Source organism: Jatropha curcas, chromosome 10 (genome assembly GCF_041381405.1).
Source record: "Jatropha curcas cultivar XTBG-Jc1 chromosome 10, XTBG_Jcur_1.0, whole genome shotgun sequence".
NCBI classification, from domain to species: Eukaryota; Viridiplantae; Streptophyta; class Magnoliopsida; order Malpighiales; family Euphorbiaceae; genus Jatropha; species Jatropha curcas.
The window spans coordinates 2,790,373-2,816,320 of NC_143160.1; the positions used below are offsets into that span (position 1 = coordinate 2,790,373).

At 35.4% G+C, this 25,948-nt stretch overlaps 3 protein-coding genes across 5 annotated transcripts; 1 reads left to right on the top strand and 2 right to left on the bottom strand.

Moving 5' to 3' along the window:
* Positions 1 to 474: 474 nt before the first annotated feature.
* On the bottom strand, positions 475 to 15,156 carry CPSF160 (cleavage and polyadenylation specificity factor 160). 2 transcript variants are annotated; one of them, XM_012234998.4, is made up of 26 exons: positions 14,521 to 15,156; positions 14,282 to 14,428; positions 13,973 to 14,126; positions 13,542 to 13,677; positions 12,757 to 12,902; positions 12,263 to 12,358; positions 12,106 to 12,158; positions 11,779 to 11,910; positions 11,231 to 11,282; positions 10,991 to 11,110; positions 10,570 to 10,704; positions 9,463 to 9,591; positions 9,102 to 9,179; positions 8,230 to 8,370; positions 7,458 to 7,552; positions 6,889 to 7,085; positions 5,495 to 6,279; positions 5,257 to 5,337; positions 5,085 to 5,150; positions 4,916 to 4,993; positions 3,994 to 4,224; positions 3,627 to 3,758; positions 2,788 to 2,964; positions 2,017 to 2,202; positions 1,443 to 1,828; positions 475 to 1,070 (listed from the first exon to the last, which is right to left on the bottom strand). In XM_012234998.4, exons 1-26 carry the CDS (start codon positions 14,841 to 14,843, stop codon positions 956 to 958), a joined length of 4,371 nt encoding a protein of 1,456 aa, XP_012090388.1. In that variant the 5' UTR covers positions 14,844 to 15,156; the 3' UTR covers positions 475 to 955. The 2 variants fall into 2 exon arrangements, with proteins under 2 accessions (XP_012090388.1, XP_037491951.1); XM_037636023.2 differs by lacking the exons at positions 13,973 to 14,126; positions 14,282 to 14,428; positions 14,521 to 15,156 and having other exon boundaries at positions 12,757 to 12,924; positions 13,542 to 13,673.
* Positions 15,157 to 16,003: 847 nt separating this feature from the next.
* LOC105648571 (Double Clp-N motif protein) lies at positions 16,004 to 18,947 on the bottom strand. The gene is made up of 6 exons (XM_012234999.4): positions 18,515 to 18,947; positions 18,405 to 18,431; positions 18,196 to 18,305; positions 17,420 to 17,599; positions 16,384 to 16,511; positions 16,004 to 16,308 (listed from the first exon to the last, which is right to left on the bottom strand). The coding sequence occupies exons 1-6, from the start codon at positions 18,718 to 18,720 to the stop codon at positions 16,276 to 16,278; spliced, it is 684 nt and encodes a 227-aa protein (XP_012090389.1). The 5' UTR covers positions 18,721 to 18,947; the 3' UTR covers positions 16,004 to 16,275.
* Positions 18,948 to 21,005: 2,058 nt separating this feature from the next.
* Positions 21,006 to 25,412, top strand: YLS7 (trichome birefringence-like protein (DUF828)). Of its 2 annotated transcripts, none has more exons than XM_089715678.1 (4): positions 21,006 to 21,317; positions 21,799 to 22,615; positions 23,623 to 23,901; positions 24,278 to 25,412. In XM_089715678.1, the coding sequence occupies exons 2-4, from the start codon at positions 22,063 to 22,065 to the stop codon at positions 25,081 to 25,083; spliced, it is 1,638 nt and encodes a 545-aa protein (XP_089571804.1). In that variant the 5' UTR covers positions 21,006 to 21,317; positions 21,799 to 22,062; the 3' UTR covers positions 25,084 to 25,412. The 2 variants fall into 2 exon arrangements, with proteins under 2 accessions (XP_089571804.1, XP_089571805.1); XM_089715679.1 differs by lacking the exon at positions 21,006 to 21,317 and adding an exon at positions 21,455 to 21,608.
* Positions 25,413 to 25,948: the final 536 nt, after the last annotated feature.

A 25,948-nucleotide genomic window follows, 5' to 3' on the forward strand; every position in this document is an offset into this window, starting at 1 on the left:
ATTGTCGATATATATGTTGGAATCTTAATCCTATACCAGAGAGTCGATTATTCAAAAGAAAACTGAGATTTGGTAGAGGCCTCTAGGGCTCTACTTCAGGACCATCAGATTAGATCCTGATAGAAGTTGGTCGAAGACCCCCATTTTGATTCGTTTACAATGGAAAATAAATCAAATTAGAAATGCAGTTGATCGATGATATTCTAGCTTGTCAAAATATAGCCTGAATGTTGTATTAGCCTTTAATAAGAATAGCCCCAAAATGCATGAATTTTGATAGATGACGTAGCATAAGTAGATATAACCTCCAATTTACAGAGAATTTGATGGCAGATTATGAGTGGCAAGATGATAAAAGAACTTGTGTCTTAACAAGGGAATTGGGCCATTTCTTCTGGAAAGGCAATATATGTATATGTGTGTGCGTGCGTTATTCAAATGATTTCAACATTTCAGTAAAAATAATAATGAGAATAGTTTCAACATTCATGAGTTCTTATTCTTAAACAAATTTAAAAAATCTGTTCAGGGAAGCATCAACATATGAATCGTATCACATCGAAGATGGTTGCCATGAGATATCTGGCATTGCTAATCTACTTTCTGCAGTGAATCAAAACTAAAGGTTAATAAAATCTATTGTCACTCCAGAAGCCTTCATTTTGCGATATTACATCCCATCTATAAAATCTATTTTTCTATGAACCTTGTGAAGTTCTCTACATAAGCTACACCTCTCAGAAACATTGCTTGTTTAGCCAACAATTAGCAGACGGCTATGTACAATTGTATGAAGGCTGTTACCAGTAAGCAGTCCTGATATGGGGGGATCTTAAAATATTTTCCTGATGCTGCTCTTTACCCCGAGTCTTTACCACCTGGCAGCCCTAGAATACCAAAAAATGGTCCTTCTAAAAGTTAGTCCTCCAATGAATTGCTTCTAGATCAGCTGTAATCACAGGAAACTTGTCCCAAGAGAAAGATCATTCAAATTTGATAAAATCTGAGCACGGGTTGTTCCAATCTGTTGAGCGATTTCAAGTTGTTCCTCCAATGGAAGCATCTCATAACTGCAGAGAAGAATCATATAGTTTAGTCTAGTGACCAAGTTCCATAACATAAAATCTATTGAATTTCTCAAAAAAGAAAAGGATAATTTGTTAGATAGGCTGATATCAAAATAAAAATAGGAGAAATTACACGCAGCCCCTACATTTGAAGATGATAGCAAATTGAACCATATGCCTTAAAATGTTGGAGTTTTAACTCTACCCTTTAAATTGAATTTCAATACCCACCCTCACTAAATTTTCTTCTGAAATTTCACTCAAATCTAAGTACCAAATATAATGGTTAATTTTCAAGATTTGAGACTTTGATGACCTCAGTAAGTTTTAAATCAGGTCACTCTACTCAATATATTACTTAAGACAAGAACTTACTGAGAAAGCAGCTCGCAATCTACTATGCTTTCAGGGCCAGGTCGGTGAACCCTTCCATCTGACTGGAACTGGCGGAATGATCTTGGGTTTAAGCCAGCAACATGAGGAACAGCATCAATAAGTTTTTTCTGTAGTGACTGCAACCTACGAAATGTGAGCTCATCGAGAGGTGCAATACAACCAATGCTGCCATCAAGAGTACCAAACAATAATGCAAAGCGATTCGTCTTATCAGAGCCTGGTGCAACACCACTTCGATCAGATGATGTAGAAAGCATTTGCAACCGCATGAACTTGGTCACATGTGCGCCAACATGAAATTCAGCCCTTGAGAGCAGCTTCTGTCCTTTCCAACTCTCAGACATCTTAGGTGCATAATAGAATATCTATTTTGGCACATATAAAATATTCAGAGGTGAGTTAATTTCCCCATAGTTGACTTACAATCATTATTTTTCAATCGTTCTATTGTCCAAATTGATCTTTTTATTCATGGGTGATTTATTCTAACCTTCTAACATTGATAATTAATGTCTAACTAAATGTCAATAAATGCAACATTGAAGGTTCTGACCTGAATGTTCTTTTGTTCATCTGCAACCACGAGGCTAAGTGTACTTCCATCAATCAAAAACTCTGTTGCAAAACAATCAAGTGAACCAAAATCCTTTGCCAATAAGCTAAGTTGAGCTCCCTGCTCCTTCCAACTAAGGAAATATATGCTTTTGTGAATATCACCCAAGAGGATAAAATTCTTGACCTGGAATAACATGAAGAGCATTAGTCTGGTTCATAGTTACAAAGGAAAAGGCAAATCTAGTAAAGAAGGTTTAGATAATTACAATAAACAAAAAAAAAAGATAACCATTAAAACATTGTATGGTGCATTTCTCATCACTTGTAACTTAATCACATGCCATGCTTCTCAATACCATTAGAATAAAGAACAGAAACCACTTAATAAAAACAATCCTCTAATGTTCACAATAAAACCAAGCATTTACTGCAACTTGGGAATGGTTAACAAAAACAAGTTGCACAATCAAGAAATTTTAAGATGTTTCCCTGCAAATTAGGTTACACGAATCCAGCCATAAGCCATTGCCATCAAGATAATTTAGATGCAGCCAGCTCCATTTTTTTTTTTTTAATCAGAAGTCACATTTTTCAGTTGCCCCACAATCCCAAACCCTCTTTCTGATACCAAAGAGGAGCATGAATCATTCCAAAAAGAATATGGTATAACTTCAGACTAGATATCTGATGCTGATTGCAAGCTACAATCACAGGGCTGATAGCTATCTAAAGTAATGATAAGAAGAGATGTCGATGTTAGGTCACTTACAATATTTAAGCTTACAACATATAGTGGTGGAGCGTCAAAAAATGCAACACCATTCAACTCTGTACCAGTCCACTTGTGTAAAATAATTTTAGGTCCAGAAGCTATCAACAGATGACCTTGAAGTGAAGCTAAAGCAGATATTGCTCCTTTCAATTCCTTAGAATAAACTTCTGTAACCTGCAAAAGAAGAGTGACTAAATTTTATATTGAAAAAAATATATATATATTAGCAAAGATAGACATTAGCATATAGACATTAGGTCATACAAGGTTGGACAAGATTAGGAATGACCAAATTAGACAAAAGGTGCAAGTAGCAGAAGTTGGAGATGGTATGGCCACATGTTATGTAGATTCCCATAATCCCCGGTTCATAAGTGCGATACTTTGGTAGTGGATGTTGCTGAACAGGGAATATGTAGACCTAGAATCATATGGAGAGAAGGATCTACGATATTTGGATATCAGTGAAGATTTAGCTATAAACAGAGCAGAATGGAGACAAAAGATTCTTACAACAATCCCTAGCTAGTTAAGGCTAAGTTGTCGTTAGGTGTCTTATGTTTTGTTTATTTACTAATACAGCAAATGATTTAAAAAAAAAAATCCTCTTTTCCAAAATTTTTTCACAAAAATTGCTTAATTGAACAAAGTGAATATGGAAACAAAAGATTCATATAATCGACCGCAACTAGTTTGGGATTAAGGCTCAATTGTTATTGCATATACATTAGCATGAATTAAGAAAAAAAATTATTTGAGGAACTTTTACAGTGATTGAGTTTAAGCAGAAAAGATAAGAATTTGAGAAAAAAAGATTAAACAATCCAAAAAAGTACCAAAACTTGGGGATTATCTGCAGTTTTCACAACAGAAAACAGAAGCACACGCCCTCTCGCTGCAACATCCTCTCCTTGCACATAAGCAGTCCCAATGGCTAAAAGAGTTTCGTTTTCCTTAGTGGTTGTATTCTGCAATGAATTGCTACATAAGTGAGTAAACTACATAAAACTACAGGGATGCAACGGAGATATTTTCATATCTTTAAGAAAAGAATTATAATCAAATCAACAGAAGTGTTTATGTTGCAATCTCTTAAAAAAACAGACTTTCAAAAGAAGAAACAAAGGAGGCAACAGTTCAATCTGCCATCCCACCCCCAAGATTAGAAGAATGAAAAGTTGGAATATGAATGAGCACACTTACAAACAGTGTAACCACTCGTACAGTAAGTGCATTTTCGGAACTTTGCATTGGGATTACAGCCTTGGTTTGCCATGGGCCACCAGGTCTCTCTGGTTCCAAGATTCGAACCTCAAATTCTTCTACACTATAAGTTCTATGCAGTTCATCAGAACTTAAATTATGATTCTCAATCTGATGGCCTGCTTCTTGATCAACCAGCGATGAAAGAACTTGATTCACTGGTTTCTGAACCTGAAAAGAATATAGAGAAACAGAATAACCATTCAGGGTATGCTCCAGACTGAAAACTGTAAGATAAATCCTTATATATATGCAGGTATAATTTACAATATATCGTTTACATGTTTGAGGTACATTTGTGGTCATTGCAAACTTTAAAAAAAAAAAAAAAAATGAAGAGTAAACAAAAAACATTGACAAATGATTCAACAGAAACTTTATTATTCAAGTAAACTAAGATAGAGAGAGAGAGAGAGAGAGAGAGGAGGGGGGGGGGGGGGGGGGGGAGCTAATGCCAATGACACAGAAAATAAGTAAAAATTATTTTGACAAGAACAATCAATGGTTAAAGCAATAACACAACTACAAGGATGGATGACTAAAAGAAATGCATATCAGAAAGGAATGCACTATTCAGAGTCCAAAGCACAATGCCTCCTCTCTCGTCCTTGCTTTTTCCGCCCTTAGCATTTCTCTTTCTGGTCAGCAAACAAGACACCACTTTAACAGGTCTCAGACATGCAGAAGAGATTTCAACAGGCAAACTCAAAGTCCAAAAAAAAAAAAAAAAAAAACTGCTGCTGCTGGCCAAAAATAGTCCAGATAAGGGTGTGCAAGCCATTTCTACATGAGTATCATATCATCTTTTTTATTTGAACAGATACATCATATATACAAGAACAGCAAGAAAATTATCACTCACAGGAACTGAAACTATAAGTGGGTACAAATTCTTCTCTGCAAAATAGGTCACTTGATGTGGAGTTGCCTTCAGTGGAACCTAACAAGCAGACAGAACTTCTATGAGTACAACAGGCTATTACTAGTAAATAGGGTAGAGGAATGGTAGATGAGGGGCAGTTGGGGAGGACCTTTTGCACTGGCCAATAGTTGTCATAACTTGAGACGGATGGCAGTTGGCAAATCTTCAAATTGCCCTGTAAGATAGGAAAATTTAAATGAACCTCCACCAGAGGTATAACACAGCTATATTCTTGCAAATGAATATCATCCAAGAAAAAAAAATCACGGTCAATTTCAAACCTGGGATGTAACGTAAATGAGCCCATGATTGCAATTGACATTGTGAAGAACCGTGAAGGCTACAATAGAACCATCACACAACTGCAAAAAGAAAATAAAGTATTATATACAGGTGGTTGATGTTGAGCAGAAGGACAAAAGGCATTCAGTAAGTAGACCCTTGCACATAGACTAATACTTAAATGTCAAAAAAGAAAAGTATAATATAACTGATTAGATAGTAGAAAACACGTCAGACCTGTGGATGAACTCTCATTCGCTCCCTAAATACCATAAACCAAGCTGGTCTTGATCCAATAAGGAAAAACCCTTGATAACCACTAATATTTTTGAAGATAGTAATCCTTTGGGAGGACTCAATCGATGTTTCCTCTCTTGTGTAACTGTCCAAGGGGACACGAACAAATCGCAAATTTCTTAGTCTTGAAGAGCTATTGATGCCTAAGTCAATGGAATTTTGTGCAGAAACAGAATCCTCTGTTTTAGAAGTGCCATCTGGACCTTCAAACAGATAGGCATGGTAACAAAGGATTGTGCCATCAGTCAGTATTCCAAAAAGAAAAGGTCGACTATGATGTCCAGACCATCTCTGCATTGCCAACTCAACAACCTTCATATTGTGCATGCTTTCTTTCCTGCCTAGGCCAGCCACTTCTTCAGAACTTTTGTTCACCATTTGCTGTGTATCTTTGGGTGGTTCCCGCACATAGGTATCAACAAGATTGGTCTTTCCAGATATAAACTTTTCCACTGAGAACACAGAATTGAAATTTGGCACATCAAGTACTTCAAGTGCACCACTCTCATAACAAACAATGCAATATATATCTCCCTGATCATGTGCACCACCATCAGCACCATCTATGGCCTCACTAATGCCAGTGGAAAGCCATGCATCTGTACTTGCCTTTCTTAGCCAAGGCTCTGGTCCTTTATCATGATATAGTGTGCAGGCAGATACTGATTTCTTGGAGTTCTCGAAAGCAGATGGAGTATTTATGGAAACCATGCAAGTAGAAGGATCTGCAATTCCAAGTTGAAGGCAAGCATTGTTAAAACCCAGAAAGAAAAAAAGGAAAAGCTAAGTAGAACACGCAGAATAGGAAAAGAATGCAGCATATGAGGCTCTTGTTCGTGATCCAATCTTTATAATGCCTTTGCGAGGATAACCACACGGTAAGAGAGAATTAGAGGAAAAAAGTTCTCAATAATTTTTTTATTGTTGGTGTTGGCCCAATAGATGCTATACAGGATGGGATAACCCCTACCCATCTAATAAAATAAAAAAAAACCCCAAATTCCTGATGCAAATGGTTTTGGCATAAATATTATATATGAGTAAATGAGCTATTTGAAAATAAATCGAGATTGTGGCGGAGGCCTGAAAGAAATGCAAAGCCAACGTTTTTATATGTGTAGATATAGGTGAAGAGGCTCCCTTTTTAAAAATATAAGGTTCAAACCTAGAGTATCCAAACAAGAATTTCCTAATCCAATTCTCAGGGCAGCACCCAAGTGACAAGTTCATAAGGACCATATTGTCATGAGCACATGCCATGGCAAATAGCATCTAAAAGTAAAAGATAAGATCAAAACTCATCATACATGTTAAAAATTCAAAACGAAGTATACCTCCAACAAGAAGCCGAATACTTCCATCATTCATTCTTATCAACACATAAGGATCAGCAATAGAAACAGATGACACTATGGAACTCTCAGAAACAGGGCCAGACTCAGAGTTTGAAGCTCCGAAGCTTAGATCTTGAGTCCTAAAAGTACCATCGAGAATCCTAGCACCATGTTCAAAGACCTGGACAACTCGACGCCTGAGAAAAGAAGGGGAAAATGTATGAAGCAGAACACATAGAATGTTTTTTTACGTTTGCTTCTATGCAGAAAACAATGCATAACCCACAGGAAAATAGAATATCATAAATGCAAACTTTACATTAATTAGATAGAGAGAATTTTCACATATAAACAAATATTTAATTTCTTGAGTTAAATTCCAACCCATTAAAAAAAAGGTCCATTTAGAACAAAATTGGTACTTAAAGAAAATGTATTTTAAACAGATTGAATTAACAGTCAAGACATGTCAACAAATTACAAACCAAATGAAAGAATAAAATGCCACAAAAAGGAAAGGCTCCATGAACGAATAAATTCAAACAACTGAAAACTGGGTACAGTCTAACCTTCCAAACAAATTGCCTGCAGCAATTGTCTGTCCTTGTACAAAGTAGTCCACGCTTTCAGTAACTTCCGTCAAAAGATCAGCAGTTTCAAGAACCTGTTCATCATGAGAAAATAGAAAGCCATTGCAAGAGTGGATTACATGATGCCAAGCATAGACTGTACAACTAAAGAACATTTCCATTTGCAAGACTAAAACCAACTTGGATGAATTGGACCACAAAATATAAGAACTGTTTAGAATTACTCGAAGATATTGGACTTTATCATAAGGTGAAAAGTTCTGGGGTTAAATGTGAAAAAGCAACCTTTTAGATGTTGCATGCTGTTTTGCAGTTTTATTTACCAAAACAAGAAATAGTTCTTTGTTTCAATAAACTCTATCGAATGTGCTTAAACTGTCTAACTCACACCAGTGACATACAAATAATAGTGGCATAAAAAAAAATAAAAGGAAAGGAGACCAAATACATCCAATCACAAAACAGTAAAAAAATTTTGAAACTGGAAAGCCTCTTATATGACTATAACGATCTTATTCAAGGACCTACTTCCGAGTTTATTCTATTTTCAGAGCAAATTAAAGAGACAACATAATTACCAAAATGTACACAAAAAATATAATTATGTTTCTACAATCTACATGCCTTACAGACGACTATCTCACATAAAAAATAGAAAGAAAAGAAAAGAAAACAAGAATAGCTGTGAAGGAACTAATCCACAAATTTTGTGCATAACTTCTAGTTTTTGTTAATAAGAGTGAGAGAATACCATAGTCCGAGCCTCCATACTTATGATCAAATATGCATGATATTCATCATCAACTTCAGCTATTTTAGATGAATCAATATTATGACCACGTGAATTTTTATGGTAAACAGTCCAAATTCCTTTACAACCAGGAAGGTCAACCTGCATATTGAAGCACACATATAAGATGCACTTTGATTAACAATATATAAATAAATAATTATACAGATAATAATTTCATTTACTAAACAGTCATGCGTGAAGATGATATAAACATGAGAACTGATCGTGCATCTGTCATAGAAGAAATAACACGTGACCAAAAGATTACTGGAAAAAGAAATTTCAACAAACAAGGTACCATCTTGATGAGAGATCTGTTTGGTAATTGATGAAGGAAGATTGAAGAAAAACTGAAAATAGCATTACTAAAATTTAGAGGACCAAATTGCATGTATTTCATCAATCTTCACGGGAAAGCAATGATGTTTAGTCCATAAGAATATGCCATTGATAACCAACCATAAAGACATGGTAAAAATGGTCATGAACCCGTGTCATAAATATAAAAAATGGTACATGTAGCATAACCTAAACAGCCCTTGCGACAAGATTAATTGTCATTTACACATATCAACCTAAGGTACATAAGGGTTGAAAGATACTAAGTAATGCAGTTCTATGAATTCATTTTGATTTTTACAAAAGAGAAAGAAGAGCTAGAGTCATGCCAGCCACTACTGCGTGGCAAATAGTGTGGAATTAAGTATTCAGAATATAATTCATGATGATGAACGGATGACACAATATGCACAAATTTAAAACCCATGGCTTGCTATTAACATGCAAAAGAAAAGAAAAAGGTCAATGGAAGGTTAAGATTAAGGCCAAACCTCTGTAATCATTTCTGGACGAATTGATTGCCGAAGGACAGAAAGAGTGCCATTTTTACCATGACCAGAACAGCACACCTGAATGAAGTAGCCAAAAAGAATGAGAAATACCATATTAAAAAATAGATTTGCTAGCGTCTGAACAATTTAACTAAATAAAAATTCATATCTCAGATGTTAAATCCTGAATAAATAATATGAGCATGTAGCACCCAGACTAGCAATGGGAGGCCAGAAAAACAAGTTAGAGTCCAAGCATAAGGCAATTTGTTACCATTATTTTCACTTTCCTTTATCTGAAGACCTTTTCGGGATTATCATGTAGAACTAAACAAAATGGCAACAAACATGTCTAACTAACCAGTTCATAGTTGCTTTGTTTGGCAATTCCAGTTGCATTTGCATCAGCATTAATCCTTACACCATATGAAAAGTCTTTCACAGGACCAATATTTATTAATGAATCCCTCACTGCAAATGAGAAAGTTTTCTGCATCCATGAAGACAAAGAAAAAAGGGAGAGATAATAGGTAATTGTTATCAGAAAACACTCAAAATATGAATCCAATAAACAAAGAAAAATTGTCATTAGACAAGATAAAAAATATCTATGCCATAGAAGCCATGGCAGCTTTTTTTTTTTTATGACATAATCTCGACAATATTCAAATGCACATTTATGATCTTGCAAATGCAGGGAATTGAAGAATGATTGTGTTAAAAAGAGGATCAAAGGGAATATTTCAAGTACCAAAAGAAATTAAAATATCTATAGCCTATGGGAGTGGCAATCAACAAAATATACAACAACAAAAGCATTCTTTACAAAAAGGTTCTCTATATCAAAGATGAATGATTCTAAACCATCAGTAAATTCAAATATAGGTTCTTCCTCTCTCTCAAAGGCCCTTGCCTCAAGACTAACCAAAACGTGGTAAGAAGAATCAAAAGAAGCTATTTTAATCATACAACTACATATGTTCCTTCAGCCCATAACTCTACTGAAGCCATCTCTATTGAACTAACTACACCCCATAACAATGGTCCTATTGTCAAAGTAATTTCGTCTAGATCCTACCCATCTAAACTATCTTTTCCATTTATATTCATCCTCATCTAATAGAAAAGGGTAAAAAGGTCAAGGATCTCTGTCTCCCAATCATGAGCATTCCTCTCAAAAGGCACATTGCTAATAATTCTAGCCAATTATGATTGATAACTTCTCTTTTTTTCCTTCTTTGGAAGAAGAACAAACCATACACATTGCCAAGTAAAACAAATGTAGATTGGCCAAATCTAAATCAAAATATATTGTCAGACAAAGTTGTTATAGTCATGGATATTTTGCTTCATATTTGCTGGGCTTTACAGACCCTCTTCGAGTAGAAATAGTTCTTATTCATCCTTTTACCAATTCCAAGAGATCCTAAAAGGACTAAAAATAGAAAAGGAAATGATCTTAAAAAACCTGTGTTGATTCTGTATTGTTGGCCGTTGAACCATACAAAGAGAGCTCCTCCCCACTAACCATATCTTGCAAACCATCAGAAGGTGACCTTTTCAATCGCTTTGCTAAGGGAGCATCACCTTCAATATCTCCAACCTGAAGCAATACATTTACCCAGAACTTAAAGAGGAAGGACCCAAAAGATTTTTTGACACAATTATTCTGAAATTCATAATTCTGAAAACGACTCAAAAACAAGAATGAAGAGGAATTTCTTTCAAAGTTTATCAGCATGTAACTTTCCTAAGCAATCTCAGAATAATAAAATTAATGTCAATATTAATCACATGATCCAGAAGATGTACTTGGAGTTTAAAAGCTGAAAATGCAGTATAATCTTATACTTAAAACTTCAGAGAAGTGGATGGCTTCCAAGCAATACCTCTTCTTTCAAACCAGATGATGCCATTGAAGATCCCAATCCATAAGTAAACTGCACAAGCAAACTGTCCCCCAAACGACTGCCCAGAAAAAATAATGAACTCCCTATTGTTGTAATATCCTAAGGAAGTTCAGCAAATTGTCCCAGCAGCATATGATTAAAGCTTTATGGCAGTGAAACCAAAAGAATGAATAACAGAGCAAAAAGTAATACAATAAGACATCTGAAATACCAACTAACCGAAGTAAGTACTGAAGCTTTAGATTTGGAAAGATCAAGCCTCTGTACAACCCTTCAAGGGAGAGGAGAATAACAGTCAATACACGAGGTATCGGCAATTAAAATCACCTGATTATATGACTACACAGAGAACATGCTATTTATGATATCACAAATTCAAATGATGAATGCTACCATTTTAAAATGGAGGGAAGACCTGTTTTCTACCGTATTTAACCCTTTTCCTTTCCTTTTAGATGAAGATTCAGCTGTTTAGATGAATTCTCCAAGTAAAACACTCGCATCTTTTTAAACTGGACTGTTATGGTACTAAAATTAAAAATTTGGACAAACATATTTTGCCAAGGGCTTGTTGGTCCTTAGACTTCCTTCTTTCAATGGAAGAGTGAAAAGAATAATAGGTTGCAATTTCACAAAAATAGTAAAAACCTTGTCAAGCAAAGAGTAACAATGACTTCTAACATCAGTAACAACTCACTACCTCTCATCTTTCGGCTTAAAACATAGAAAGAATCCTTAGAAGTTAAATCAAAAGATGGGAAACCTACCTTCCATCATAGACAAGGGTCAATAACAAGAGTTCCCCATTTTTTGTTGACAGCAAGGCTACATCATTTGATAACCAAGTTGCCTTCGCAGCGTCAAGTTCCACAGTGAAACTCGCTCTTGGTAGATCTTGACTGGAAATAAAAGAACACAAGCGAAAAATACAAAACAGCAACCTTATTATAAAACATAAGTCAAGTGAAAGTCAAACCCACACATGAGGAACTCGGTAGATGATAAAGTATATGCATATTTTCATTGCTCCATGCGGTGGGAGAGGGAGGGAAGGGGGTTGTGTGCACGAGAGAAAGAGAGAGAGAGAGATGGACCTGCTATCAGCAGAAACTGCATAGCTGTTAAGGGCCAATGCACAATTGGCTGACTGCACAAACAAGATATTAACATATTATTAAGCAACAAATAATCCATCAACAACCAGAAACTAATGTCATAAATTAAGGTGCCAAATGCAATAATGAAGCATACCTCACTGTGATAATGGATAGTATTAGCACCAATCACAAGAACACCACCAATTGGTGATGGCACTGCAAGCAGCTTATAAGAATCATGTGGAAGATTCTGACAAGAAAAAGAAACACAAACTGGACATAAGAAGAACTTTTTGCAAAGACGGCAAAATTTACAAGATGACCATTATCAGCCTATGCTAGATGGTTTATTACTTTGTACAATGTCAAGTACAATAAGAAAGTATAGGTTTTAGGCATTTTTACCAATTACCTCATAGCTGATAGCTAAGATGCTTTTACCAAATATCAGAAGGATTCATGACAACTGCAATCAAATTTGATGCTTTGATATTTAGCATTATCTAATTGCAACATGCTATCTAATAGTAATTAATTTGCCCTAACTTCACTGAAAAATTATAGGTTTAAAATCCTGTCAAAAGCTAAAGACATTTCTCAAAATGTTGCAGTATTCTTCTGAGAGGTTCCTTTTAGTTAACAACATACCACAACTGACCATATGAGAGTAGGCTGCTTCAAAGTAGTACTGATACTAAGAGCAGAAATCATGCAAGTGTGATGCTTCCACGAGACGCGCCCAGCCCAAGTAAGCTCCCGTTCATGAAGAATAACCACCACAGGTTCAATATAATCTATATGTCACAACAGTTTAGACTAATGTAATCAAGATCAAAGAAGCAAGCCAAAGGAAACGCTAAAAACTAGAAAAGCATTCATCCAAATTCCACTTGTTTCAGTCAGCAAGTACCTCTTCAGCATCAAATTTCATTACAGATATAAAATACTCGGGCAAACAAAAGAAATCACCAGAAAAAGTAAAGGGATGAAACTTTCATCTTTTAGTGCTACCACTTTTGGCTTTTCCAATTCTTTTAATTAGACTTGAGTTAATGATCTATCCCTACCACATCCCAATTCCTTACCACCTCATCCAGCTTCCAAGGGCTAGAAGCAAAATTGTGATCCCCATCTTTTACCAGCATTTCACATTGTTGTTAAAGGTCATTGCATATCACATAATTTTGGCCACGTCAAATTTGAGTTCTAAAGAGAATTCGGATTAATAGTTTTATCCTCTAGCAGTTTTGCACTCTTCACTCTGGTAGTGACAGGAAAAAAATTTCTACCACCACGAACTGTTACAGCCCCTAACAATCATATCCTATATCTAAAACTATGTAAACATTCAAAATCCAGAATACAATCACTCATAACTATATACCTTTCAAACTCTTATTTATAATCAAAAACTCATACATTTATCAACTTACCATGTGCAAATATAAAATCTTTGACATGCTTCATGTCCAAGTCTCGAAGATTGATGATATAGGATGATTGGATACGGGACGAGACGGAACCTCCAGAACCAAGAGTGTCATCATCTCCAACCAAACCAGAGACCGCCTAAAACCAAAATTTCATGTGAAAAACTTTCATGAGAGAAAAGGGGAAAAGAACAATTTGAGAAAAGAAACATTCAAATTTCTTAGATAAGCGATACCAAGAAAGCCCATGATTATCTATTTTCTAGCAGAAGAAGAGAAGCTTTCTACTAACACACCTCCCTTTACTGCTGTTTTGGCAAAAGGTTTGATCATGCATTATTAGATTTACAGGAAGTGTCTTCGATTAATACTCTTTTTAGGAAAAATATCCATCTAGGGATTAATATTTGATTAAATAAAAGGCAAAAATCGACCTGAGCAGCCTTAAGTATTATCATCTGCAGATCATAAACAAGAACACCGCCACATCTGCCTTGAGGGTCAACCTTTACCAATGGGCCTCTTGCAAAAGATTCTCTGCCTCTTTTCAAATGAAGCCATTCTGGTCCTTCAAAACAATGCATAGAGCTGGAAAAGCAAACGTCTAAAAATAAATATATAATTTCAAAAATATCAGAAGAAATACACTATCCATGCATTCCAAACGTGACAAAAACATACTCATTCGTATCAAACAATTTAGCATAGGCATAAACCATTAAATTGGGAACCACAAACTTGACCTTGTTCGAAGCCCATGTATGGAATCATCAAACTCCAGAACCGACATCTTTGAATCTTTAAATGACAGTATAATGGAATCTCTTCTTCGAGACCCGTCACCACCTTCTATAGGCAGTACCGCCATTGACTCGATGTTACCATGCAACCTACGAAAAAAGTTCCGATCAATCAAGGAACTGATCGTTCAACTTTATCCAAATGGATATAGACATCTAAATGTAATATAAATGGAACGGACCTGTAGTGACAAACGAGCTCCAGCGAAGCGCCGGAGACGCCATCCATGACCCCTCCCCGCTTCGATTCACGGGAATTTCGGGACTCTCTTGAGCCCTCTTCTTGAACTCTGACCACATACACTTCGAGAACGTTCCCAGCGGTAACAATGAGGTTAGGAACTGGACCAATTCCACGCTTCGCTGGCCATTCAGATTCGACCTCGTCAGTTTGCACAGAAGGAATTTGGGGGACAAAGTCTGCGCGGCAATGCGTGAGGAAGCCGGAGGCGCAGTTTTCGATACCAGTGGACCAGTGCATCATCTTGTAGGCCGCATAGCTCATTGTGGCAGTGGTATGGAATTCTAGGGTTTGGAAATGACGAGAGACGAAGAGGAGGGAGTTGAAGAGAACTAGGAGATGGTTAGAGTGAAGGAAAGAAAAAACGTAAGGGACTAGAAATGGAGGCCTACCCTGAATTTGTGTTTGGCGGGAGGGAGAGAAGTAAGCAGTGAAGTGAAAGTAGATGGTCTGTTAATATCACTTACGCCAGTTTCGTTCTTCGGGAGTTTGAATCAGGAACAAAAATGAGGCGGGTCAAGTTTTCTCTGTGGAACAGTGGAAGAGTGAGAGCCTCATTTTTGATTTTTTTTTTTTTTTTCCACTTTCAGTTTACTTATTTTTTATATGATTTACGACATCAAAAAATATATTTTGTAGTTATTCTTATAATTTTCAAAATTCATTAAATTACTTTTTTTTTTTCCGAACTTTCATGTGAAAAACAGAGAAGGGGGAAAAAAGTTAATACAGTAGAGTGTGGATCAATTGCAAAAATGGATGGTGAATTTTACCGTTTAAGTCTCTCTCCTTCAAGGTTCAATGCGTATCTAGCAAAAGGACCAAAAGCACTCTCTGCTCCGGCCCATCGGAACCACCAAACTTGAGTAGGCGTGTGCATCTACAATCGTAACAAAACCAATTTAATTTTGAAACATTGATTTGCTTTTAAATTAAAAATAAAAATACTAGGTTTACATTTTGCTTTGATTGGATTTATACTTTTTTAAAATTCTAAATCCAGTATATATATTACTAATATCTAAAAATTTTAATTTACTATATATGCAACTTTCAGAAAAAAAAAAAAAAAAAGAAAAAGAAAAGATAGAAACCAAAAGGTAACTGAAGGCAATTACATGACCTTTCATTACTTCTTTGATCCAAAAAAAAAAAAAAAAAAAAAGAATCCATGTTATATTTTAGAAAGTCATTTTCTGCCAAGAAGCATACACATATTATTCAAATACATTCTTTAAGTCCAGAAGGACGTGCATTGTAATGCAATTACAGATGTATTGCTCAGTATGATACAGAGCAACTCAAAAATTTCAAGAGCTTTTGGTTTTGATTGCCAAGGAAGGAAATTTAGCTTGTCAATTTTTCCTACCACTAACGGGGAAATAAACGAAGATTTAATTAAAACAAAAGCAACAACTTAAAGATTGAATCAGCAAGAAGATAAATCCCTGCAGATAGAGCCAGAGAATCGGATTCCTCAAAATTCCTCGTACAGAAAAATGCAAATTTCAACATATCCAGCTGAGAAAGCATTTGACATAAGAATTGTAAACAAATGCCAAAAATGGAACAAGCTCCTTAACGACAAACTGGCTTAACCAGGAGGGACTATCTAGACTCTGGAAGCTGTGCAGGAGATGGTATTATGATTAACACTTGACAAGCCAGACACGTTCCAGAAAAGCTATTGGCCTCCCTATTTTGAGCTCAAGACAACATCTTCATTCATCTGCATGCAGAAGAGATCACATAAGTAGAAATGCTGTAAAGGCTATCTCTAAACATTATAAGTATTCAAACTTACTGATTTAGCAATCTCTTTGGCTTTTTCATCATTGAAACCTAGAGTGGCCAAAATTTTGTGACCTGCAGACTCTTTTTCTGACCAAATCCCCAGAAGTATATGACTAGGGGTTATTTCTCCCTCATCACCTGTAATTACCACAACAATCAAGTAAGAGACCACAGACGCAAAAAATAAGAAACAAGTGCGCGGTTGTAACATCATCATATGATCATATACATTAACTTTAATGACAATAATGCACCGCATGAAGCTATTGTATTTGTTTCATCATGAGGAAACCCTTATTGACTCTTTAAAGTAGAAAAACTGAAGAGGGAAAACAGATGCAAAACTGAACACATTGATAAGGTTATTTCCAAGAACATACCACAAGGCCACAACACAGACATTGGACAATTGGATAATAAAACACCCAGTAAAAGCTTTTGTAGATAAAAACACTGTGGAACACCTGTTGGATACTAAATCAAAAGGAAATTCCAAGCTTGACTCTTCACATGCAAGCAGAAATTAAATTCAGTTATTTAAGCCGTGGAATTCTACAAAGGAAGCACACAAGTTAAAGGAAACTCCATCTCTATCATAATAACTTCACAATGAAATTTGCATTTACATCCAACATGAGTCTCTCAAGGTTGACAATATGTGATACAACTGAACAATGGTTTGTATGAGGTGAAACAAAATTATGTTCCTAAAAACTCAAAACTTTTTATTGAAATATATTCATCTTGCATCAAGAAGATAACAAAGACAACCTCCTTAAGATCTAATTATATGTATTGCCATTCAAGTGCATGAGGTGAAATAATGTTTTGTTCCTAAAAACTCAAACTTTTCATTAAAATATATCAATCTTGCATCCAAGAAGATACATGTTTTTCTGGTTTAGATTGTGAAAACCATGACCCAAATATTGCAACTAACTTCAGGCATAAGCATATTCCTTTCATCAAGTTAACTTCTCAGTTCTTATTTATGCTCAACAGAATAACACATGGCGGAGGCAAACGGTGAAGACATTAGAAAGCACCTGACTTTAGTTTCTCGTCAACAGCCCAATCAAGGGCTCTTTGAGCCTGTTCAGTCAATGGGGGATGCTCAGGGCTGAAATAATACAAGTCAGATTTTCCAAGCAAGTCAACGGTTTCTTCTCGAACCTTGAAAAAGGTGATCCCATTAGCCCTTAGGAACTTCGCTGCTGCACTTGTTCCTGTAAATCAGCATTAAAGGGTCGATAAAAATCTTTAAGTCACAGTCGTAGCATATCTAGTTAACCTTGACGGTTGATGCATCTAGAAACTTAAGAGATCTCAGTCCTCCAACATGTTTCTAAAGGCAGTATAACCACCATAGCAATGGTCTTTTAGAGTATTATAGGCATCATATCATCAGTCCTCAGAGTATAGCGCCCTTCTCTCAACATGCTACATGTCTACAACAACCCTTTGAGAGTAGGAGCAGTACTTCTTGGTTCAAAATGGGTTGTGTAAAGTCAAGACAATATTGCCATTGAAAATGTCATGATGAAGAACAGATAAACATAAATGAGAGTCATGCTTTCCCACACATAGTTCAAAACCATGACCCTTCAATAAGTATTACTAATAGATATTAGACAAGTTTAACATAACCAAAAATGGATTACTAATTGTTTTCACTAAACTTATTACTAAAACAAAATGAGTTTACAATATTGTTACCCAAGCAAACAGTAATAAGGTGATGAATTCTAGTTCGGAGAACAATTTAGCTATACTCTATGCTTACCGAAAGTAACAGCTCTAGAAATGATTATTGATGACTAACCTTCAATCAAAATCCCCATTAGAAGCGCTTCAGTTCCAGTATTTGGATACTTGAGCTTCCTCGCCTCCAATTCTCCCAAACCAAATGACCTTATCGCCCTCGCGGACCATCTAATCACTCAAAAAGATTTCTTTAATCAACAAACTAGTCAAAATATCAACAACACACTTATAATCAACTCAATCACTAATATGTAACTGATAACGGACTTTGGGATCTTCTCCGAAGAGTGTTTCCTGCAAAAACCAGCCAAATTAAACTATTAGAAGCGAATCATCAAATTCAATCGAAATATACACGCAACAGAATCAAGACTTGCTTGGTTGGGAGACTTGACAGCACTGTTGCAACCGTGGAGCCATGGCACTTAAGAACGAAATTGCTCAAATTGGATTGTCTAATCAACAGCTTGTTACCATAAAATGAACTCAGCGGAAATAGCAACGGGCATTGTTGGGGTTTTTCTATGCAAATTTGGGATTTGGCAAGTGAAATTGGGAGAAATGAGGAAGTGTGAGTGGCCATTAACAAGCAGGTTGAGGTGAGGTGTACAACGGTTGGTTTAAAAGAAAGTGACTTAGGTTTTTTATGAGAATGGCTTTAAGAGTGAGTTTGGTTGATAGGTGCCTGCTTGCATAGACGCTAATAATCCTCCTTGCGCTTGCTATGAATCTCAAGGCCTCAAGCTACACTGCGACAGCAACTTTCGCAGGCGAGGATAAAAGTGGCGTTGGAGGAAGCCACAGTATGTTCATATTTTTTATATTGCTACTTTTCCCGTTTAATTTTACTTTGGCCATATGCATCAATTTGTCGTTTAAAAATAATTACAGCATTCGTGAATTTATTATACACTTAAAATTATAAAATTTTTTTCATAGATATTTAAAATAGTGTTACCTTTTTAAATTTTAAAATTTTATATATAAAATACTAATTTAATAGTTAATATAATTTTTATAATAATCTTTTACATATTACCATAATTCGTTCAGCATTTAATTAATTTAATTTTAAAAATCAAAATAATTGATAAAATAATTTATAAATTAAAATTCAATTTGACTAGATACTAAGCATAAGTAAGCGAAAAAGTTCAAAAAGGCTAAAGTTTAAAATTTTTTTTTTTTAAAGTATAGGGCGAATCTATACTTATCTCTATTTTTTATTTTATTTTATTTTTATTGAATTTATTGGAAAAAAAAATTTTGTATATTTATATTTTTAGAAAATAATTTTTTTTAAGGAAGAACGTATTTGCACTTAACGGTCTCGATTGCGCAAAAGTGCCTAGCTAACAGGCCCATGGAAACAGTTTGGGCCAATCGGTTCATGTGGTAAACCCAGACTCCTAGTACACGTGCGCTTATCCGCTTAGTCATGCGCTGTCACGTGGGTCTAGACTCTTGTTTCCACGCCGCGTACTTCCAGAGGAGCAAGTAAAAGTTGCACGGTTCACGAGGTTGATGAAGGATGTTTTTTACAATTTCAAATTTTATTACATTCTTACCACAGTAATTTGGAATATGCATTTCAGGTAACTTATTTCTATTTCACTTGAAATTTTCTCGCAGTCTTCAATGGCGAAGAAGAGTGGGGAAAAAAAAAAAAAAAAAAAAAAAAAGAAGAAGAAGAAAAGAAGGCAAGACCGAAGAATGGTCACTTTTGTCGGCCTGACTAACATAAATAGAAATTAATGAAAGAAAGAAAACAAAATACTAAATACACGTAAAATACCAGCAGAAAAAGAAAATTCTCTTATGTAGAAGGAAAATAAATGTTCTTGAAATATATCTAATATTTTTTTGAATTTTCAATTATGATGAAGACTTGTTGATTAAAGATGGAATTCTTGATTATCTAATATAATGAAGAATTATACTTTATAATTTTCTAAATTAAATATCTTGATCACTTTTAAATCCAATAATTTATGTTTTCTACATCAAACAATTTATTAAGATGATAAACATTTCATCAATTTTACATAGAATTAAAATAAATATTTGTAAATTATAGAAAATTAAAATAAAGTGAAAGACATTAGAATGCATTGTAATTTTGTAAACCTAGCTATCACCCTTCTATGATTGCACACTTTTATGACGACGAAGTAATTAAAACCCCTATTTCAAGATTAACTTTCTCATCCTTATCTTTATTTTAATTAAGTAATTTTATTAAAATTATTTAATTAACTATTAAATTTAAAATAGACTCTATCAATATTTCATCAACCCAAATTAAATAAAAAAATAATATAATTGAAAATTAACTTTAAATATTATACACTTTTTTTGCCATCCGTTGCTGCATAAAAAATGAATATTATATCAATCTCAAAACTCATTAAAGAGAGTACAATTCATTATAATAATTACAAAATTCATTAAGGGTAATAAAGCCTATAAGGGGTCGTAAATAATATGTTCACCATAGTTTACAAAATTTAATAATAAAAAAACAACAAAAATAATAAATTCATAATAGGAAAATAACCGGGTAAAAAACATAAAAGGAAAATAATCGCATATAGTCCGATAAAAATTAAAATGAAAACTGATATCTTATTATGTAAAGAATTGCTAACGGTCATTATATCATTTCAGAACTCTATTAACAGTTACTTACTTACTATTTATAAAAGATGAACATAATCTCTTAGTGGGAGTAGTTGGGGATTTCATTATATATGTTCTTTAATTTCCATTTTGGTCGATGGAGACAAGCAGAGCGGCGGTGCAGTGAAACACGTAGGAAAGACAAAAGGTAGAAAAGCCAAATCTAGGGCAGTTCAGTAATTGACCTGCATTCACTTTTCGTGTTTCTCTCTCTTAACTGGAAAATGAAAAGAAGAGAGGGTTTTATCTCCGAAAGAATAAGAACCAGATTGTAACGGGGTAGAATGCCGCATTCCCCGCAAAATCCTTCTCAAAATTCCCAAGTTCAATTATTAAAAATCCTTTGTTCTCCTGATCCAAGGTCATCCCTCCTCCACTGCTCTCTTTCTTCATCTATACTCAAACGCTCGCGGGAATATTACCTACATTGCTGTGCACAGACCAAAACGTCTTCGTTTTCGCTTGCACCAAATCCGGGAAATTTATGACTCACAGTCACAGGTCCATTCGGATTTCAGTTTCCGTTTCCTTTTATACTTTTTCCTCACGAATCCAAATCCATCTGCTCGGATTTCAAACATTATCGAGCTTTATTTATACATTAAGCCGCACCAGCTCTGCTTTTTTTTTTTTTTTTTTTTCTTTTTCTAGGAAAAAATTAAAAAATAAAAATTGGGCAATTGATGATATTGCGATATTGGACTGCTATTGATTGTTTGTCCCATGATAATTTTAACTTGATTTTGGGGAAGAATTTAGAACCGGAGTATGAAGAATTTGCTTTGTTTGCGCGTAATTATTGAATCCTTATTTGCATTAAATTATGTGATGCATGTCATCTGATTCTATTTTATTACCGATGCTGCTGATTTCTTTCCTTTTATAAAGATGTATAGGAATTTTCTTTTTATTTTGAATTGTTAAATGCAGTATTCTCTTATCGTTCATTAATTTTTTTTTTTTTTTTTTGTTGTTTTTCCAGGCTACTGAATGCGATAGTTTTTGATCGACGAATTGAGGAATTGAAGCTGGGACGAGTTGATATCGGTAGCAGTTACCTGTTAGTCTAAATTTTGAAGCTGGATTCGATTTAGCGGGTGTTTGTGGTTTATTGTTATTTTCGGAAGTGTGTTTTGACTTTCAACGACGGAAATTCATTTGGGTTGGAAATTTTAGTTAACTTCATACAGATTTTCAAATTCCATGTTTCGCAATTCCTCGTAGAACATACCTGATTTGGAAAGCCATGACTTTGGATTCACCAAAGGTTCCTGGATTGGCCGCATTACCGCGGTCGCTTTCTTCCATGGCAGTCTCAGTGGGAGGCCTTGCCGTTTTCTTGGTTCTTGCTTCTTTGCTCCTGGTGTCTTACCCCATAGGTTCCACCGTCCATGAGTATTTTTATGGCATTAATAACTCAAAATTGGTTTCCCCTGTCATTTCTGGTAACGAAACCAACAGTGATCATAGACTGGATAGTAATGCAGATTTGATTAATAGGACTTCCCAATCTGGATCTAGTTTAGAAGAACCCATTAGTTCTAGTGGTGTTAATGATACTGTAGATGTCATTGATGAGAAGTCTTTGCAACCGGATCCTAATCAACAAGTTACAACTGCTGATGCGAGACAAGAAGAAGGAACCCAGGAAAAGGGCAGTTCAGTTTCTGTGTCTGATAATGCCGGTAGGGCAATAGAGGATACGGGCCCTGCTACTTCTGTTCCAGATTCCAACTCAGAGCCTCAGTCAGTTACATCTGCTGCCAGCAATGCAACCCAGATCCATTCAGCTGATTCAGGTTCCCTATGTTAATTTATATAAATTGATCGAGTATCTTCTCCTTTTATTTTATTTTATTTTATTATTTTTAATAATAGAAATTTTGTAAGAGATTAATGTTTTTGCATGCATTATGGAATAGGACATGATAATAAGTGCCGTACATGATTTATTTGCCGATATGATTCATTTCTCTTAAGTGCCATATATTGACTTCCAGCTACTATTTTATTCACATCCAATTATTAACTGGTTGTCCAATTAGATTGTTAAAATGGTTTGTTATCATTATTAAATATGTTTCCTTTTAGTCTCAGTATTTGTTTTTGATCAGGGTTGGGGATTTGATTTTCTTCTACCTCTTGCATATGATAATAATCTGTGGTCAATTTTTAACATCTTTTATTCAAGTGCGAGAACCTAGTTTTTCCTGCCAATTTTTAAGTTGTGTGTAGGTACACAGATATTTGTTAAGTCCTGGTTTCTAAACCAGGTAAGGTGTGGGGACCAGAGATAGCCTTGAAAGAGGAGGAAAGTTGTCATGTATCCTCAATCATAGATTCATAAAGCAGTCAACCTCTCTTTTAAGTGATAGAAAGAAGGCTTGCTTTGCTTTCTATGTACTAATTTGGTGGACCATGTGCATTTTTATCTGATATGTGCCTTTCTTCTGTGATCTGCTAAAATTTTGACTGCAAATTATAGCTGTTTTATGAAATAGCAGGCGTTAATTGTCTAATCCATGAGATGGTGATGCCTGAATGACAAAATAAAGAAAATGTGCTTGTTTTACATTATGAATGACCAGCTTGAACCATGCTCATCGTAAGGAAACATTAGGGTTGGGAAAGCGAGTAGGAAAAACATTTGGCTTCACTTTTTCTCTATACATGTTCAGATGAAAGAGTTCTTCTTCTGGAATATGTTTGTGTAATACTTAATTTTTTACTGAGTTCTTTTCTTTTTTCCTTCCTGTTTCTTAATGTTTTGATATTTTAGTCTGTTCCTCCTTTTGTTAAACCATAGGTTGTGACCTGTATCATGGAAGTTGGTTCTTTGATTCGGTGGGGCCACTATATACAAACAACACATGTCCTGTCCTGACACAGATGCAGAACTGCCAGGGGAATGGAAGACCTGACAAGGAGTACGAAAATTGGCGTTGGAAACCCACTCAGTGTGAACTTCCGCGATTTGAGGCAAAGAAATTTTTGGAATTGATGAGAGGGAAGACCTTAGCTTTCATTGGCGACTCTGTTGCTCGAAACCAGATGGAATCAATGCTGTGCCTTCTGTGGCAGGCAAGTATTTGCTTCCTGTGATGTTACTCCTTTAGCAATATTTTGCTCAATATTGGGTGTGTGCACAACTTGATTTACAGATGTTTTATTTATGTGAGTGAATTATATCTATTGATATAATAATGCTTGTAGCAAATTGGTGGCAGTGGAACAACTTGCTCCAGTATACTTTGGAGATTTGTAGCTTCATATAGTCTCCTGTTAATCTTGGTGCTCTTGTTGCTAGATAAACTTGATTAGTGGCCATTCATAAGAACAAAATGTTTTCTCATGTGTTGTGACACGTGAAATGTTGTGTTCACAGAGTTCGCATGGTTGTTCAATCTTATTGTTTTGGCATATGTTACTCATAAAAATATTTCTGATGAATATTCAGGTAGAAGTTCCAAAAAACCGGGGGAACAGAAGAATGCAACGATATTTTTTCAGGTCAACCTCAACTATGATTGTCCGTATATGGTCCTCTTGGCTTGTTCACAAAACATCAGAAGCTTTTGATTTTGCTCCAGAAGGTATAGTCAAGCTCCACCTGGATGCTCCTGATGAGGATTTCATGGAATACATCCCAGGTTTTGATGTGATTGTTCTTTCTTCTGGCCATTGGTTTGCCAAGCAATCTGTCTATGTCTTGAAAAATGAGATTGTGGGAGGGCAGCTGTGGTGGCCAGACAAGTCTCGTCCAATGAAGATCAATAATATTGAAGCATTTGGGATATCTACAGAGACAATTCTCAGCTCCATTGTTACCCATCCAAATTTCACTGGGTTAGCCATTGTGCGTTCCTATTCACCTGATCATTATGAAGGTGGGGCCTGGAACACTGGGGGATCATGCACTGGAAAGGTAAAACCTCTTGCACCAGGAGAATTGGTGGAAAATGGATTTACAGAAATAATGCACAAAAAACAGGTAACAGGTTTTGAATGTGCAATTAAGAAGATGACAAATAAATCAAAGTTGAGGTTGATGGATATCACTGAAGCCTTTGGTTATCGCCATGATGGGCATCCTGGTCCATACAGAAGCCCTGACCCAAATAAAATTACAAAACGTGGACCAGATGGAAGTCCCCCACCACAGGATTGCTTACACTGGTGCATGCCAGGTCCTGTCGATACCTGGAATGAACTTGTGCTTGAGCTAATAAGGAGAGAGTATGAGGGCAACCAAAGCACTTTGTCATGAGATTGTTGCTTTTCTGTTGCCAGACAGGCTGTATACTTGTGGTTCTGTAACTGGTAAGGTAACTTGTGCAGTGAGATTCAATTCATTATAGTGTAAGGGACAAGCTTAGTCGTTTATATGTTTTCAAATTCTTTTAGAATGAGAGATCACTTGTACCGGATTGGAGATTCATCAGAATATGGTGTATTAGAAATTTATAGGGCACCCATTTTGAATTTGGGATGAAAATAGATATTTACTTGTAGAGAAAATTGAGAGCTATTTGTTCAATAGTGCTGTTACACGGTGCAGAATAACTAAAAGCTTTCTTGAGTTCTGAGTTTTCCCTATTTGCTGTTCAATATCCTTTCATCTACTTGGACAATGTTTCATTGTTGAATCATCAGTTGTAATAGCTCTACATTACCCGTCAGCGGATGATTTGATCATAACTACTCTCATCTCATGTTTAGAAATAGAATACCTCTCAAAGTCGTGTTGCTTCCTCACTAATATCATGAAAAAGCCATCATCTCATGAGTAACTTGAAGTCTAATTGGCATCTATATGAACATGAGAAACTGGACAGATCTAATCAATTATTTCGTACAACAGTATAATGGTTATCTTAAATTTAAATTTGAACCATAATTTTTAAATTTTTTCCTTATTTTATACTTTATGGTGAACCAAACAAGACCTTAGTATTTCTTGGATTTGGTATGGAATTTTTTTTTTCCATTAACATAATGGTAAATGTTTACTGAAATTATTGTCAGATGACCTGCCAACTTTTTGGGAACGTTAGTTAGGACATAAGATAAATATTTGGACTAGTGATTTAAATTACTCTCAACTCTGTGTGTTATTGCAGCAATTAGTTAGT

Bases quoted from the DNA above. Each gene is read 5' to 3' on its own strand.
- YLS7 (XM_089715678.1), top strand. From the start codon at position 22,063: ATGACTTTGGATTCACCAAAGGTTCCTGGATTGGCCGCATTACCGCGG. The intron at 22,616-23,622 runs GTTCCCTATGTT...GTTAAACCATAG, and splicing joins GATCCATTCAGCTGATTCAG to GTTGTGACCTGTATCATGGA. The intron at 23,902-24,277 runs GTATTTGCTTCC...ATATTCAGGTAG, and splicing joins GTGCCTTCTGTGGCAGGCAA to AAGTTCCAAAAAACCGGGGG.
- LOC105648571 (XM_012234999.4), bottom strand. From the start codon at position 18,720: ATGGCCACTCACACTTCCTCATTTCTCCCAATTTCACTTGCCAAATCC. The intron at 18,432-18,514 runs GCAAGTCTTGAT...TGGTTTTTGCAG, and splicing joins CTGTCAAGTCTCCCAACCAA to GAAACACTCTTCGGAGAAGA. The intron at 16,512-17,419 runs GTGCTTTCTAAT...TGGTAATTACAG, and splicing joins TGACGAGAAACTAAAGTCAG to GTGATGAGGGAGAAATAACC.
- CPSF160 (XM_012234998.4), bottom strand. From the start codon at position 14,843: ATGAGCTATGCGGCCTACAAGATGATGCACTGGTCCACTGGTATCGAA. The intron at 10,705-10,990 runs GTATTGCTTGGA...GTATTGCTTCAG, and splicing joins CATCTGGTTTGAAAGAAGAG to GTTGGAGATATTGAAGGTGA. The intron at 1,829-2,016 runs GTCAGAACCTTC...GTGCCAAAATAG, and splicing joins ATGAACAAAAGAACATTCAG to ATATTCTATTATGCACCTAA.